This window comes from Convolutriloba macropyga, chromosome 10 (assembly GCF_964194025.1).
Source record: "Convolutriloba macropyga chromosome 10, txConMacr16.3, whole genome shotgun sequence".
NCBI lineage: Eukaryota > Metazoa > Xenacoelomorpha > Acoela > Convolutidae > Convolutriloba > Convolutriloba macropyga.
In genome coordinates this window covers 55,355,815-55,373,232 of record NC_134477.1, presented here as the reverse complement: position 1 = coordinate 55,373,232, position 17,418 = coordinate 55,355,815, and the positions used below count along the sequence as shown (strand labels likewise).

At 33.0% G+C, this 17,418-nt stretch overlaps 1 protein-coding gene across 1 annotated transcript in view; it reads right to left on the bottom strand.

The window, feature by feature from the left end:
- Positions 1-11,069: 11,069 nt before the first annotated feature.
- Positions 11,070-17,418, bottom strand: part of LOC142348722 (solute carrier family 25 member 44-like) — a 37,704-nt gene continuing 31,355 nt past the window's right edge. The window contains exon 4 of the mRNA XM_075400186.1: positions 11,070-11,459. Within this exon, the coding sequence (XP_075256301.1) occupies positions 11,137-11,459 (323 nt within the window). The 3' untranslated portion in view covers positions 11,070-11,136. The remainder of the gene's footprint in view (positions 11,460-17,418) is intronic.

Sequence of the window (17,418 nt, the reverse complement as noted above, 5' to 3'; positions counted from 1 at the left end):
TATGATCATATTTTGTAATATAGCACATGCGACAGAGAGGTTCGAATGAAATGGTGGGGCCCTAGGTGGGGGGGGGGGGCATTAACGGAAGCAAAAACTCATTTTATATTTTTGAATTATTGATTGAATTACTGACTTCATTGGTTTCCTAGGCCTCCTTATCGTTATGTCAGGCCTCCCTAAGTCCAACACACTGGGATAGATGCGAAAAATTTAAATTTCAATAATAGCAAAGGTTATTATTGAAATTGACAAATGGTTATAACAAGGGTTATAATAATTGAAAGGTTTTGATAACTTATAATTGGGTTAAAGCTAGAAAGTACATGGCTAATCTTTGAACGGAGCCATTTCTACTTTTCTTAACGAATAATGTTATCGATATATTATCAGTTATGCTAGCCTAGACTATGTAGCTAATTTTACAAGAAAATTAGGTTAGCGAATTCTATATCTGATTAAAAAACAGTGATAACGTTATGTCACAATTTGTAAATCTTTAAATTAAAACATTTACAGTATAAATTTTTAATTCCACTCGAATATAACTAGGCAGCATCAATAACGGTAAATCTAGATTAGAGTAAATACAATTAGAAATCAGAATAGATAAAATTGTATACTAATTAAAGATAGGATTTAACTTCAGCTCAAATTTAAAGGCCAAAATCTAAAATCTGGCAGAAATTCTTACTCCCAGATTGGACCAAAAGTGAACGCTACATCAAAAAAGCAAAAAAAAAACAGGAGCATTGCTTATGAGCGTCAAAAAATTAAGATCAACCTCACTATCAGTCCCTCTCGTGTAAAATCACATGATTTTCTCGTGTGATTAAAAAAATCACACAATTTTTTAAGTGAAAAATGTATCTCGTGTGATTTCACCCGAGAAAATATTCCTCGTGTGATGAAAAATTGCATGGTGAGCGTAAGAGGAAAACTAGTCATTTTAAAGGAACAATTTTCCGCAAGCCGTTGTTTAGGGTTCTCTTGAAGAGTCACAAAACGAATAGAATGTGATGATTTTTAAGAACGCTTAGTCTGATTCAAGTGTGGAAATCCGGGTAAGATCATCCTAAATTAGACAGGTTTTCTGACTTCTGTCATTTGTGTATGAGGCATTGAAGATTTCGTGACAAAACATATATAGGTCGAATCAGGCACAAATGCAATTGAACAAAAACAAAACAGAAAAATCAACAAAACAAACCCCCCCCCCCCAAAAAAAAAAACCCCAAAACTTTTGTGTTTCGTCCTATATGCCCATATGTGTGTTATGATATTTATAACTTGTAGTTTCCTTCACATCTGTTGACCTTTTTCAGGTTGTAGCCCGGTTAAACTGCCTCGTCAATTTCCGCTTTCTGTGGGTCTTGTCTTCATCCCAATCTGTTTTATAACTCACGACTGAAATACGAACGCTAATTTTTCGAATGCTTGCAAAATTTCATTTAATATTTCGAGCTTCTCTGCTCGAACAAGTTCAGAGCAGGAGAAAAAAAGAGAAAGTAACAATTCACAGTCGTTAGTGTTTTATAATTTTTGAACAAAATTCTCTTTGTTTTAGTCATCTCTAACAGATTCTGGTACAAAAAAAAAACATACATGTTCGTATGCAAATTTATGTCGTCGCTGATAAGCACCTATAGAATGGTCTCATGAAAAAAGAGATCAGAAAATTTGCGGAAGTAGATCACTCAAGAGTTGTAGCTTTCGTGAGCATTCTCCTTTCTGTGGGGCTTGTCTTAATACCAATCTATTTAATATCTTATGACTGAACTACAAATGCTTATGTTTTGCTTGATGGGGTCTTTTTGAGTGTTAGAGCTAACGAAATGGCTTAAAAACCAGAAAAGTGCGGTAAAATGGGCCACCTAAATTAATGTTGCACAGAACTTCCTTTGGACGCTCACTTTGAATGAATGACAACTGTGCTTCAAAAACGCATTTTTTAAAGCAATTTGAAAGTTATTGTGCTCAAAAAATTTAAGGCAGGAAAACAAAAAAAAATATAACAAGTCACAGTCATTATTGTTTTAATTAATGTTTGTACCTAATTCTCTTTGTTTTAGTTATTTCAAAAACGATCCTGGTAATATAAACAATTACACTAAAAGTTACCTTTTTTATATTTATGACATTGCCGATGAACACCCAACCAAGAAAGATCCCAGGTTGTTAGTTTGGAAAATTGTACAGAAACAAAGTATATAGCGAAATCAAGAGTTAAAGGCCCAAATTTCTTCGTCATTATTCTCATCTCTGTGAGCGTTCGCCTCATCCCAATCTGTTTTACAATTTACATCTCTTCTAGCAATATTGATTTTTGCAAAATTAGCCACTTTTGCACTGATTAGAACCAAAGATAATACCTAAAAACAAAAAAATGAGATAAATTGGGTCACTTAAATTGTTGTCAGATAAAACTTGTTTTGAACTCTAAAAATGAGAGGTTGATAGCTGCACTATGCTGAAAATGACTGCAAACAAGTTTTTATTTGGAAAATTCAGTCATTGCCAATAAACACCGAAGAAAATCTCTCAGATCAAAAAGTGTTGAGAAACTTTAGTAAACGTTCTTTAAATTTATCAGTATTTCGAACAGCTGTCCTCTCGTCAAATGGAGACAAAAACAAATGCTGCAGGGCTTCGTAAAAGCTGCTTTTCTTCAGCAACTTCAAGGTTCTGACAAAAAAACTGGAGCTGGCGAAAAAAGATCTAACCAATGGCCGTCCTTACTGTTTTATGATGTTTAAAAAAATTTCTTTGTTTTCGTGGTTTCGAAAGCCATTCTGCCGACGCAAAAGCAGTACCAACAAATTATTTCAATTGACGATATGTGCTATTGATGATGAACGCCCAAAAAAGAAGATCCATATTAAAAGAGTTTAGAACATTTACGGATAATGTTCAAAGTATAGGTAGCGCACTCATGAGTATACGCCTAAATTGCTTCGTCAACATTTACAACACCGTCGGTTTTCGCCTCCCGTAATCTGCTTTAGAATTTTGGACTGTCTTACCAAAGTTAATTTTTCAGTATATGGAGCCATTTTCAGTGATAAGACAGATATTATTTAATGTCATGTATCAACTTCCTGATAATGTTCATACATGATTGCCTATTTGAAACATTGCCTATGAAACTACTTGAAACATTGCCTATGAGCTCAAATGCCGTAGCGGATGTAATTCCGCCCTTTGTACTGAAGTACTGCTCTGCTTCTCTTGGGCCCTTAATTCACTCATTGTTTTCCCGTATAATTCTTACCTGCAAATGGCCTCGGCTTTGGAAATGTGCATTTGTGACGCCGATTCATAAAAAAGAGTCCCGAGACAATATCGAAAACTAGAGACCAATATCGTTGTTACCCCGATTATCCCTGGTGTTGGAAAAGCTTATTTTTGATTTTCTTTACTCGCGACTACGATACAAATTGAACAGTTGTCAACATGGATTCCGAAGAGGGCATTCAACAATAACTCAATTGATTATTTACTTGGACGAGCTGTATTCCAATTTTGACGAAAACGTCGAGCAAGTCCTAATTTACCTGGACTTTGCTAAGGCTTTTGACACCGTTAACCATGCTATTTTGCTTGACAAGTTAGCTTTATATGGCCTTGATAACAATTTTTTAAAACTTATTTTTTCCTACTTAAGTGATAGATCGCAACGAGTAAGTGTCAATGGGACTTTATCAGATGAAATCATGGTTACTAGTGGAGTTCCTCAAGGCAGTGTCTTAGGACCGTTGCAATTTCTTGTGTATATTGACGACATGCTGTCCGTACCGGAATTCTTAAGCTGTTTCCGCTTTGCAGACGACACAAAGTTGGCATGTGCGGGAGAAGACATGTTTAACAAATGCCAGAAAGACCTCGATAAGCTATTTACTTGGGCTGCCGATAATGTTCTTACCTTCAACGTTGACAAATGTGTGTATCTTCAAGTATCTGAAAAGTGCGATAGTGGTTTGAGTATTGGGTCCAATTTGATACGAAAAGTTGACAAAACAAGTGACTTAGGCATAGAAATCTCAAGTAACTTAAAGTGGAGTATTCATGTTAGGACAAAGCTAGCGAAAGCTCAGAGAAGTTTTAATTATCTTCGACATAATGTGCCTTACAGCTAACCGAACAGCGTCAAGTATAATTTATATTCTGCCTGTGTTCTGTCAATTCTGCTTTATGGTTCTCAAGCGTGGTTTGCTGATATCAGCCATCTTAAATTATTAGAAAATTTTTATTGGAAGGGTTTACGCTGGTGCTATGGAAGGAATGACTACAACACACTTCTTCGTGCGTCAAATAATACTCCGATATGCTATCAACTGATTGAACGTGATCTTCGCTACTTTAATTCCATTGTTTTAAATTCGAGGACTTTTTCTCTATCAAGACATATTCTAAAATGCTTCGAACTAATTCTCATGATCATATTGTTGTGAGCCCCACGAAAAAGCAGCTGACAGCTAAATCATTTTTTAAGCGGGTACAAATTTATGTGAATGATTTCAGCGACACTGGTAACTTCAACATCCTGAGGCCACCAGCCAACTACAAAGCTTTACTGAAAACTTTTTTCTGCACACTGCGTGACTCAAAGTTTAATCCGGACGTGACCTGTAGTTGGTCCATTAAATGCCGTTGTGCGTTTTGCCGTTCTTAATTTTTGTAATTAATTTTTTTCCCTAGTTGTAATAGCTATAGATAAATTTTCTTGTTTGTACCATATGCATAGATCTTTCTCATGTGTTGTATTAAATTCCATAATTTGGTCAATTGAAGTCTTTTACTACTACTACTGATAAAATATTATTACAAGCATAGTTAACTTATCTGCTATTTTTATGTCTAGGCAAAAAAAGCAGTTCTCTTCAAATTTCAATTTACATAAATCTGACTGATTACTAACAGTGTGTAAGTTTATTGAACTTATCAAAAATAAGTAGATACTGTTGTTGAAAATGAGTTGATAGCAAGTATACGAAGAGAAAGAGAAATTTGGGTTGCTTATTTGTTTCGAAAAGAGAAAGGGATAGACCACAAGCATTCGAAGACCTGAAACAAAAGAAAAGATTTTACTGAACTAACTAATCTGATTTTATCTAATTAACACGTACACAATTAAGAAGTACATAAGATGGTAACAAATAAATGTGGTCAATGACTCTTTAAAAAAGTTGCATTTTTCCCTCAAAAATATCCAATTAAAAATTCTTAACATTTGAATAGATATTATTCACATAAAAATTCTCTATTTTACTTGTACTGAACATTCAAACAAAAATTATACTCTGAGAACAATCATTTCTAATTTCTGTGGCCTTTTTATAAAGGCAAAATCAAATTTCCATTATAGTTAAGTTACCACTCTTTTAGTTTCTGCACACACGAAAACTTAACTATTATCTGATAACACTTTATCTTGGTAAACAAACCAAAATTGCCATCATTGCTACCGCACTTATTGATTCTTCTCATACGGAAAACCAACATGAAATTTTCAACTTATTACAAACAAACCATCTTTTTCAAAACCGTTCTTCAGAAAACTTGTGTACTATTACACACGAAAAAAATGAGTCACATCCCTTGTTGTCACTCAAGATCATGAAAAAAGAACAATTGATAATTCTCACACTCGACAAACACGTATGCTTGTATCTGAAAAACTATATTCTTATTACAACAACAATTAACTTCTTAGCTCATTTTAAAAATGGCAGTTGTGGGAGCAGCAGTTGCAACTGCTATTACAATAAGCACCAGTACAGCAAAAGCAGTTTAACAACTTGGTTATACGGTACAGCTCATTCCTTTCTCAGGCGGCCCGTCTTCCGCGTTTTTAATGAACAAATTCGAAACTCAATCCCACTATCACAGGTGCCTAACACCGGAAAAGGTGACTATCTTAAATTACATAAGCAAGTGAGCACTAAATTATTTCTTAGAGCTAACTGCAGCAAGTAAAGCTGACTTTACAACTGCTCTTAGATCACTTGGGACTCGACATGCTAGGCAAAATCAGCTTGAACTCAACAAATTAAAATTTCAAGAACGCAAATTTATTTCGGAAGGAACCGGAAGATTATTCTGCTGCCTTAGCAAACTACATAGCGTTCCCTAGCACAACAGGACCTGGTGCAGTTGACAGAATTGGAGAAAGAACCAGAAGATTTAGAGATGCATTCATCGCTGGAATGCGTCTATGTTAAAAAACAACTTTGACGCTCTGAGAAAAGTAAACTGTTTTCAAACTAAAAAAAAAAAAACACGAATAGTGTCCAATTATCAGGCTTAAATGTTTATCTAACCAAAAAATACGCCCCTCCGCATTTAATGGAAGGCGATTTAATCTCTTTGATGGAGCAAAGAGCTTACCGTTCCGACACTAAGACTACTGATAGTGGTGTTAATGAAAATGATTGTGGCATTGACCATATTAACAGGGACAAGTAACGAATACACGAAATTACTTAGCTGGAAATTGTGGGATGACGGTTTTCAGTTGCACCAAAATCAGTTGCTAATTGAAACTGTCATTACCCTAAGAAAGAAAGAAAGAAAGAAACAAAGAAAAAGAAAGAAAGAAAGAAAGAAAAAAAGGGATTAAAAACATAGCCGACAAGTTACCGGAAAATAGCCAACGTTTATCCACTGGACGCACATTGAATTCTTCTAATGCTGAAAAAGTTCTCACTTAGTGCGGAAGTTCTTCATACTCGGTTAGATTCATAATTCAATAACTACTCATAATTCAGCTTCTAAAGTGAACGCTATTAAGCATAATAGTGATGCCAGCCAGCAATCGCTTTAATGAACTTTGATAACCTAATGCACTATGACTTAATGCCTTAGCTTTTTACGTTTATCCCGTTTCTTTTAATTGTGCTCCTTTGACGTTGACCGTATTCACTACATTGCGTAATTCAAGGCGTAAAAATCCATTCAGTTGAAACAGTGAGTGAGGTAACTCAGAAGTCAAACGTAAAATCCTTGACTTATGTTAAACAAAAAACGTGGTCAAAAGGTAAAGCAGTTTTCTAAACATAGCTGGCAGATTGCCAGAAAATAGCCGCAATAGATTCGTAGATCGGCAGTCTAAAAAAACAGTAAAAAAGACAGACCAAAAAAATTTGTCTTTTCATTGAAGGCTTATATGTTATATTTTGATAGAAAATCTGTATAAGTTTTTGCTGCCTCAATTAGCTGCTCTCTAATAACCTTCATTTAGAGTGACACACACCTATTAGATCTTGTCTTTGAATTAAAGTAAATAAAAGTCAATTTCAAAGTGAGAAAGTCATTTTTGAGAGAGAGGTAAGTCAAGTGTGACACCAAAACTTAATCACGCGAATGAACAAAAAACTCGCTCTACTAAGAGCGAAAAATGACGTCACGCATGCGATGCAGCTGAAATTGCATGAACAAATGAACAAAAAGTGGCTGTGACATCATATGGTCTTAACAAAAATCATGACGAAATAAAAAACATAGCAGGACAAGTCCTGAAATACAATTCAAAGCATTGAATAAAAAACTTAGAAGTACTTTACCTGACCAGCAGATCACATGAACATTGCCAGCGAAAACAGAAACAAAATCATCTCCAAAAAACTGAGAAATTAAAACAATCAAAAAACTGAACAAAAATATACTCATTGCTAAAACTCTAAGGCAAAATTTGATCTCTTTAATTATACCTATTTCAGAAAAATGTTCAAAACCAATTTTTGTTTCTGAAATCGGTCCAGTATTATATCTGCAATAACTGAAAGTAATTCATTGGCCCTTGAAGATCGATTAACTCGAAAATGACCGAAAAATTCAAAAAAAAAGAAATCAATTGCAAATTTTAACGAAATGTTACGGAAACTCGTGACATTAAAATCTTCAGAATAGTTTCTGTTTATCTAGAGGCTATTAGACGCCATCCCGTAACCCAATCCCAAGCCTTCAAAAATTCATGGGCTCAAAGTGCGATATGCAATAATTTTAAAAAATTTCAAAGTTTAAAAAAAAAAGAAATTCTTTCAAATAAAATGCAGAAAACCATTCACTTGCCCCCTAGCAACTATTTAATAACATACTATCGAACCTTGGATGAGGTTAGCTGGCTACTGAGGTGAGAAAAACTGACTAAGACAAATGTTTTGGAAAAACTTAAAAAATTGCAAATTTTATCAAGACATTTCTAACATTCGAAAGGTTAAATTGTTGAAAACAAATCCATTGAAACCAACAACCATGCATTAACTTTCATCAGACCGCCGAATAGGTTTTTTGGTACTTGAGAAAGGACAAATACGAAAAACTGACAAAAACTTTCAAAAACCTTGAAAAAAATTGCAAATTTTATCAAAAATGTGCTAAAATTTGAGACATTAAAATGTTGAAAACCAATCCGTTGTTACTAGAAACTATGCAGTGCCCTATTATCAAACCTCAAAGGAGATTCCTTGGCCCCTGAAGCTGGAAAAACTAAAAAAATGACAAAAATTTTCAAAAAACTTGAAAAAAATTGCAAAAATTAGTATCATTTTGCGTGTTTGTGTTTATAGTACCAAAACATATAGCTCATAAAGTAGTCATAAAAAGCTAATTGGTCTCAAAAAAAGCCTTCGTCAACTTTTTAAAAACTTCAATCTAAAACTAATCAAACAAAAAACTAAAAAAATCACAAAAAAACATCAAAAATAGCAGCATTTTGTGCCCAAAAACTCCTAAAAACGACCTTTAAACCTTCAATTAAGGCCATCCCAGCAGCTGTACCACTCTAAGCACTTGAATTATTACTAAAGTCCTCTTTGGGCCTCTAATGAAACTTAATGCCCGCTGGGCTTTACCTGTTTATCCCGTTTTCAAAGATCAAATTAATTGAAAAATGTGTGAACACATCTTAAAAAAAACATAGCCGGAAGAATTCCGGAAACGACTCGAAGTGAAAATCTATTTAACCGCCATCCAGCTACTCATCGCAAAAATCTTTCCTCCACTAAATTATGAATTTCTCAAAACCAAACCATAAAACAAGAAATTAAAAACAAAAAAATCAAATCTGTTGAAATATAAAAAAATCTGATAAAATTTTGTCATAACTTGAGATCCCGAAATAACTATCATTGCTAAAATTACTTCAGCAAAACAACTAGTACTTACTGAAACCACTTAAGTGAATGTTTTTAAAATAGTTGAGGCCAAATTATGAAAAAAAAGCTCAACAACTTGCACTAAAAAACTGGAAAAAGTTAGTAAATTTCTTAATATTACAAAAGCATATAAATCCAAAGAAAAACTCTTTACAGCCAATAGGGCATCCAGATGCTCGCAAAACAATAGACAAGTCATAATAGTCTAAGAAACTTGTCTCAAAAAACAAAAAAAAACCAAAAAACCGCAAAAAAAATTAAGAAAAATAGTTCCAATTTTCGCCATTTTTTGTCATATTTCTCTACAGAAAAAAGATTCAAATCCAAAATTGCCCGTACTTATTTCTAAACAACTAGAACACTTATTATGAACCCTTAACCTCCACAAATGCCATAAAAAATTAAGGAATAGAAACGGCATTCAAAAACAAATAAAAAAAAACTATAAAAATTAAAGGAGTTTTTTATTAGTACAAGGAAACATAAAGCCGAATAAGGTTCCCTTGCAATTAGAGCAATGAAAAACTCGCAAAACAATGGGCAAGTTATAATAGGGTGGGTAAGACACTTGTATAAGATTAAAAGAAAAACTGCAAAAAATGAGAAAAATGGTTTAAAATTTCTCAATTTTTCGGTCATTTTCCCTTAGAAAAAAATGATTTATACCAACAAATTTTTGGTCAATTGGTATCTGGCAATTCCTTAAGTAACAAGCTTCTATTCGAATCCCACTTAAAGCAGTAAAACAAAAAAACAGGTAAAAAATCATTAAATTTCGTCTAAAAATCAGCAAAACTGATCAAAAACCTCCAAATTAGCATTAAAAATTAAATTAACTACTTGAAACCTTCAATTCCTATCAAAACAAACCTAAAACAAATACAATATCATAACCAAACCTCATAACCATCAAAATTGCATAAAAACTGCTTTTAAAAGCCGCACGTGAACAAAAAAAAATTCGCTTAGAAAAAATTTTTTCACACATCAATTTCTCGCTCTCTTAAAAACAGCTGTATGAACAAAAACCACTCTCTTTTTCGCTCCGCTCTTTACTTTTGTTCAGCACCAAAATCACTCCAAATTTTTTCACGCGTTTCATTTCCCGCTTCAAAATTCACTCCAAAAATTAATTTTAAAAAAGGACTTCTCCAATACTCCTCTTCGAGTCGTAAAAACACAGCGCCCCAATACAATTCAAATTCTTTGAATTGTAAAAAAACAAAGAGAAGGCCAATAATGTCCCCAGCTATCGCTGTGCGGCTATTAAAAAAGAGAGAGCGCCTAAATAATAGCCGTTTAGAAGATGACGGCGGCTATCCCCCGATCTGAATTTACGGTAATTTTTTGTACTTCTGTGCCATTTTTTCGTGGCTTTTCCGAGGTTTTATAATTGCCAACTACAATTTCTGAAACTGAATCCATAAGAATGACACAGGAAGTCAAAACTTTGGACTTCTAAGGCAATTGAAAATAGCCATACAAGGAAAGAAATTTAAATCCGCTTTGATTTCTATCGCAAATATCAAAAGAGCGACAACATAGTATAAACTTCTAGTCTCCCGTGAAATATCTTAACTTTTGCTTATGACGGAGACAAAAAGTTACCAGAAATCAAGACAAAACGAGCAACGATAAAAACAATAATCAAATGATTAGTCAGGCAACTAAGAAGTCCCACCGAGCGAGAGGTCCCACCGAGCGAACATGAAATTAATGGAAAAATTTCTTAGTTTTTTTAGCACGGAGAAATAGCGACCTGTTTCGTGAGAAACATTTAAGTAATGAATGCGGTGAAAAATGTCGGTAATTTTTTTCTATTGACACTATGTTTGTTTTATTCTATTATCACTGCATCAATTGCTAAACCTTGAACGGCAAATTCACCTTCGGCTGATCCATAAATTGAATAAAATTTCCTTGTCACATGTAACCAAGATTTTATTACACTATTTTTCTCTCAAAAATCGCTGAATTACAACTACCATTTAAACTGGCCTTTAAACTCGGGCTTCAAGGATATCCGTTTTGTGCCTTCGTATAAAATAGTAATAAGCAACGATGTCAAACACGCGTTGAACATCCTAGTTGACACGCCTTTATGCATCCCCTGCAGTAGTCCCTCCGTCTCTTTGAGGTGTTTCAACGTGGCCAGTGCACTGGGCTGCCCTTCGACTTGCATCCGAGCCCTGATCACATCTAGTGGGTTTGTGAGGTAGGAAGAAGTAAGGCCAGCCATGGGACCACAGATCATGTTACAAAGAATAGAGGGGGTCGAAGTCGGCATTTTCGGGTATACAAAATCTGAAACAAACTAAACAGTATAATTCTAAACTTTTAAATGACACAGGTTGAAACTTATCGCTATTCATCCATCCTGTGACATTGTTTAAAAGGATTTTTTTTTTAAAACTACTAGTAGTAGATAAAACAGGGAAACCAGCCACCAGCAAAATTTGTTCCTTTTCTCCTAACGCTAATCGCGCACGTCGAATGGAACAAATTTTACTGCTTGCTGGTTTCCCTGTTTTATCTACTACTACATATTCACTCTAGGTCTAACATTAAAATATGAAGTGTTTTAATTCTAGAAAAAAAATATACAACTCACCAAAATTTTTGTTTTATTTCCTAACACTAATCACAGGAAATTAACCAGCACTAAAATTTGTTCCTAACATCAATCCATGAAGTGGTTGGGGAAGGGCAAGCCTTGTTTCACCAACCAAGACCGAAGGTTCTTCCACCAATCCATCAATAAAAAACTACATGACAGATAAATTAATATTATACTTATAAACATGCTCCTTGAATTGATTTCTAGTATGGCCATATCTGTATCTATGAAGATAAATACACAATCTACACTTAGCATTTCTAAATCTATAGTAAGAAATATGTTTATTAACCCCACACATACAACATGTTAAATATAAATTCTTATCATTATAATGTTTTCCTAAATGTTCAATATAATCCTTTACTTTCACTACATTCTCACATATATAACAAGAATATTCTAATTCTTTACAATTATCACAACACTCTTTCCAAGTCTTATTTTTACACTTATCACACTTCATTTTTTACTTTCGAAAAATTATTTTTTTTATAATTTTCCCTAATAAAATACACCATGTCTCGTTCAACTAACAGTAATGTAAACCTTTGTGATATATGTGATTTATCCTTTGGTTCAAGGCTCAAACACACTTTAACAAACCAGCACCAGAAAAGAGCTAGGGATATTATTATGGATCTTGATGAAGCTGAAACTAAAACTAAACCTAAAGCCGAAGAGGGTAATATATACTCTAAAATTAGGTATGAGTGTAAAGAATGTCATGAAGAATTTAGGAATAAAATAGCTCTAACTACTCACTCATATAGTCATAATCGTAAGTATCTAGAAAACACAGAAGACTTTGATATAAACTCCAGTCAGAACATGAAAGAATTTTATATTACTGATAAAGGGGGGAATTACATTAAAGATATAGATGAAGCAACTAATTACTCTTTAGAAGAAATTAAAAACTGCTATCAGTTTCGTAGAGTTAAGAGTTTTAAATATAAGATTACAGTCGAGTGTGATTATAAGAAGAGAACCAAAGAAGACGTAAAGATTGCAAAAATATTTTTCAATACTGACTACATTAATAATAATGCGATTTATGAAAATGGAGACTTCGCGGATTGGCTAAACTTCGAGAAGGAAACATATGAAGGTTATGGTTATGATTTCGAGTTTCTTGGAATAAGAAGTATTCAGTTGAACATTGAACCAACTAAAGCATCTATTGGTACCCATATAGATTTACCAGCTGATCTCAAAAACTCGATATTGAATATACGAAGTTACAAATACAATTGCTTGCAACTAACTATTACTGCTTGGCTATATCCTGCCACGCACCATACAACTCGAGAAAGTAAATATGTAGATAAACTTATTGAGCCAAGACAAAAACATGAAGATGACTTCGGATATATATTAAGAATACAGAATTTATATAATATTAATATTTGGTTATACACACCTTGTGGTGGGGGTAAAGTAGAATTGTTTAAACCAGTGGATGACTTTAATAAAGATAGAAAAGATGTAAGAATACTAGTTTGGAGTAATGGACAAATAGAACACTGTGCTCTAATTAAAAACATAGAAACCTTGTTAGATCGACCAAATAGAATGAATCACAAATTCTATTACTGTGATAGATGTACATATTGGTTTGATTCCAAATTAAATATGATAAACACGAATGCAACAACTCATTGAAACCAGAGATTGTTTGTCCTAAGAAAAAACATATTACTTTTATAAATGAACACAAACGTCAGAATATAAAAAATACTATAACTGCCGATATAGAATGTTGCATTGTTGAAGTCTCAACTAATGGTTATGGCGAAGCATGGTCGGAGACCCATAAATATGTAATAGCTGAACATATTCCTATAGCTGTGGGTTACACCTGGCAAGGTATTTTCAAGCACTACTTTGGTCTTGATTGTATCAAAAGGTTTGCTAGAGATCTATTAAAGATAGAAACAGAAAATAATTTCAAACACAATGAAAAGATGATATTCACAGAAGAATATAAATTATACCATGAAACTAATAACACTTGTCATATCTGCAGCAAAACATGTATTAATAAAGTAAGAGATCATTGTCATGAAACTGGTAAATATAGAGGACCAGCATGTAAGATATGTAATCTAAGGTATAAACAACAATACTTCATTCCTGTAATATTCCATAATGGCTCTGGCTATGACTTCAACTTACTATACAGTGAACTCTTCAAACAGAATAATGATAAAAGAAAAGTAGATAACATACCACTAGCTGCTGGTAAGTCTAAGATGTTTAGCATTGGTTGTCTCAAATTCTTAGATAGTTATAACTTCTTAGCTATGTCTCTAGATCAAATGGCAAAGATATACGGATGTAAAACTAAAACATTATATCCATATGAATACTTTGGTTTAGATGATTGGGGAACCACGACAAAGTCGTATGACAGCGAAGCTGCCAATGGTAGCAAAGCTACCTACCAAAAAGTTATAGGTAATTTGAAAATAGAAGACTTCAAATCCTCACTACATAATAAATTACCAACACAAGAAGAAGTAGATAACTTTAATAATGAAAACAGTCATAAAACTGGTAAATATCTAACTATAGAGTATTTACAGAATGATGTTGAAATATTAGACTATTGCATGAATGAATATGTTAAATTAAGCATGAAAGAATTCAAGCTCAATCCATTACATTACGTTAGTCTCCCAGGTTATAGTTTTGATTGTTGGTTAATGTCAAGTGGTGTTACACTAGATACATTGCAAGATAAACAAATGTTAGATGATTTTGTTGGAGCAAAGAGAGGTGGTATATGTGGAATAATGGGTGATAGATATATTAATAATCGGCGAAGGTCCATATGGTACATAGACGCAAACAACCTATATGGTTATGCAATGATGCAAAAGTTACCTTATAAGGATTTTGAGTTTATTACTACTACTACTCTAGATCCGCCAAGCGGGTTCCTCGATGTAATATTGAATACTCCAGATGATAGTGATCATGGTTACTATATAATTTGTGATATTGATTATACTAATGAATGTAAAGAGAGAACAGAACAGTTAGCACTAATGCCAATAAGAGAAAGATAAATGATAATGAATTAGGTTACAGAGAAAGAGATGGAGGCAAGGCAAGATCCGCGAAGCGGTTACACCGATCAGAGAAATTAATCTTAGACCAAAACAACAAAACAGAATATATGGTTCATTATAGGATGTTAAAGTTCTATGTTAAGATGGGAGTAAAAGTAACAAAAATACATAGAGTAATTAAATTTAAACAAGACTACATATGTAGAGATTATATACAAAACAATACTAACAAAAGAGCAACAGCTAAAACTGAAGCAGAAAAGGATGTAAGGAAATTAATGAATAACTCACTATATGGAAGAATGTGTATGAATCCTCTGCATTTCTTTCAAAGCAAGTTCTTGCATGAAGAAAAAATAATGAAAAGTGTAAGTAAACCAACATTTAAGAATATAACTAGATATAGAGATTATAGCCAAATAGAATATATAAAGAAAAAAATAGAATATAGCTCACCTGTATATGTGGGAGTAACAATACTCGAACTAAGCAAATTACACATGTATGATGTATTCTATAATATTCTACAACCATCCCTCAAAGATCTAACACTTCACTATATGGACACAGACAGTTTTGTATTAAGTTATAGTGAAGGTAAAGTTAGTGATGAGCATATGGATCTATCCAATCTCGAAAAACCAATCAAGACAAATAATAAAGTCCCCGGCAAGTTTAAGCACGAGCTTGGGAGTAGGATTATTGAGGAATTTATAGTCTTAACACCTAAGACTTATAGTTTGGTTACACACGGGCAGAGCCCGTTTAAAGATAGTCCAAAGAATACTAAAGAAAAAGGAATAAAGAAGCATAATAATGCTAAACATGAAGAGTATTATGATGCATTAATGAATAATATACAGAGAACAGTAGATGAATGTAGAATACAAAAAGTTGGTAATAACATGACAACAACAAAAACAACTAAGATTAGTTTAAATATATTTGATGATAAAAGGTTTTATGTAAATGACATTAAAAGCTATCCTCACGATGAGAATCTATATCTATTCAAAAGAGATCTAGTAAATAAAATCTGTGAAGCAGATTTAAATTTAAACAAAGACCTACTTATCTGTGAAACAGCTTCGCTGATAAATAATATCAAAGAGCTAACCATTAATGATGATAGAAAGTTAATCCTTGCTGCAATTACCCTATATAATGATTTATTATAATTATAAAAAATGACTAAATTAGATAAACTTATAGAATTAAACAATCTAGAAAAACAAAACAGAAGAAATAGATTAGACGATAAATTAAAACAACAAGAGTATTATGGTGAAATAGAAGAGTTATTTGATCCTTTAACTAAAACACTAAATGCAAACAATGAACAGAATCTAGCACTAAGTGAACAAACATTAAGAGCAATAGATTGGCAAAATCAAGAAATAGATAAACAAACTAAGATGATCAGTGAAACTGCTTCGCAGATTGGTGAAACTGCTTCGCAGATCGAGCAAGTTGGTTCCCAGTTTAATGAAGCTTTAAAGAAGTCCAATGGCAAAGCTGTAGAGGAAGCTCGAGATAAACCAGGAATGTTAGTAGATAAAGACACGGCTCAAATTATTAATTTGATGTCAGTTCAATCTAATCCCCAATTAAAGTTAAAGTTCGGAAATTTAGATATTGGTGAATTTGAAATGAATGGTGTTAAACTAATTTATCAAGAAAATTCATTTATAGTTAAGGATAATATATATGAGTTGTCAGATGAACTTATAAACTTTCTTACTAACCCTAATATAAAACATGGTGAAATCGAGGAAGATGAAAACAAAATAAAAAGGTTTTTAAAGGATATTAGATATGATTTAGGAAAAGGGGATAAGAAAAGTGCTAGATATAGAACAATAAAACGTATAATGGGGGCAAAAGATGATGTATATGGTTTTGATGTATATGGTAGGGGACTAAATAGCAACCCAAATAATCAAGGAAGTTGCCATTTAAATGGTTTAAAAGAAAGACTAGAATTATTAATACTAGAAACAAAAGCTGGTCATGATGGATTATATGACGAAATGCTAGATATATCTAAGCAACTATTATCTATGAATATTATTAATCAAGAACAACTAGATAATTTTGTTTTTAACTATGGTAAATGAAGGGTAAACACCTGGCTACGCCCATAATGATGGAACAACAACAACTCCTAGCTAAAGAAGTGTTTAGTCCTCAAATAACAAAGTTTAGAAGAGAAAGAATAATACCATTATATAAAGATGAAACATGGTCAGCTGATTTAATTGATAAGTCATCTTTAAGTAAATACAATAATAATTATAAGTTTATATTAACAGTTATAGATATATTCACAAAATATGCATGGGCTATTCCATTAAAGAAAAAATCTGGTTTATCTATAACTAATGGCTTTAAATTAGCATTAGGCGAAAATCCGCAAGGTTGCTCTCAACCTAGAAAACCAGAAAAGTTATGGGTAGATAGAGATAGTGAGTTTTACAATAAAACATTTAAATCTTTACTTAAAGAATATGGAACCGGCAAAGCCGCTTCGCAGATAGAGCTATATTCTACTTATAGTGATTTAAAAGCT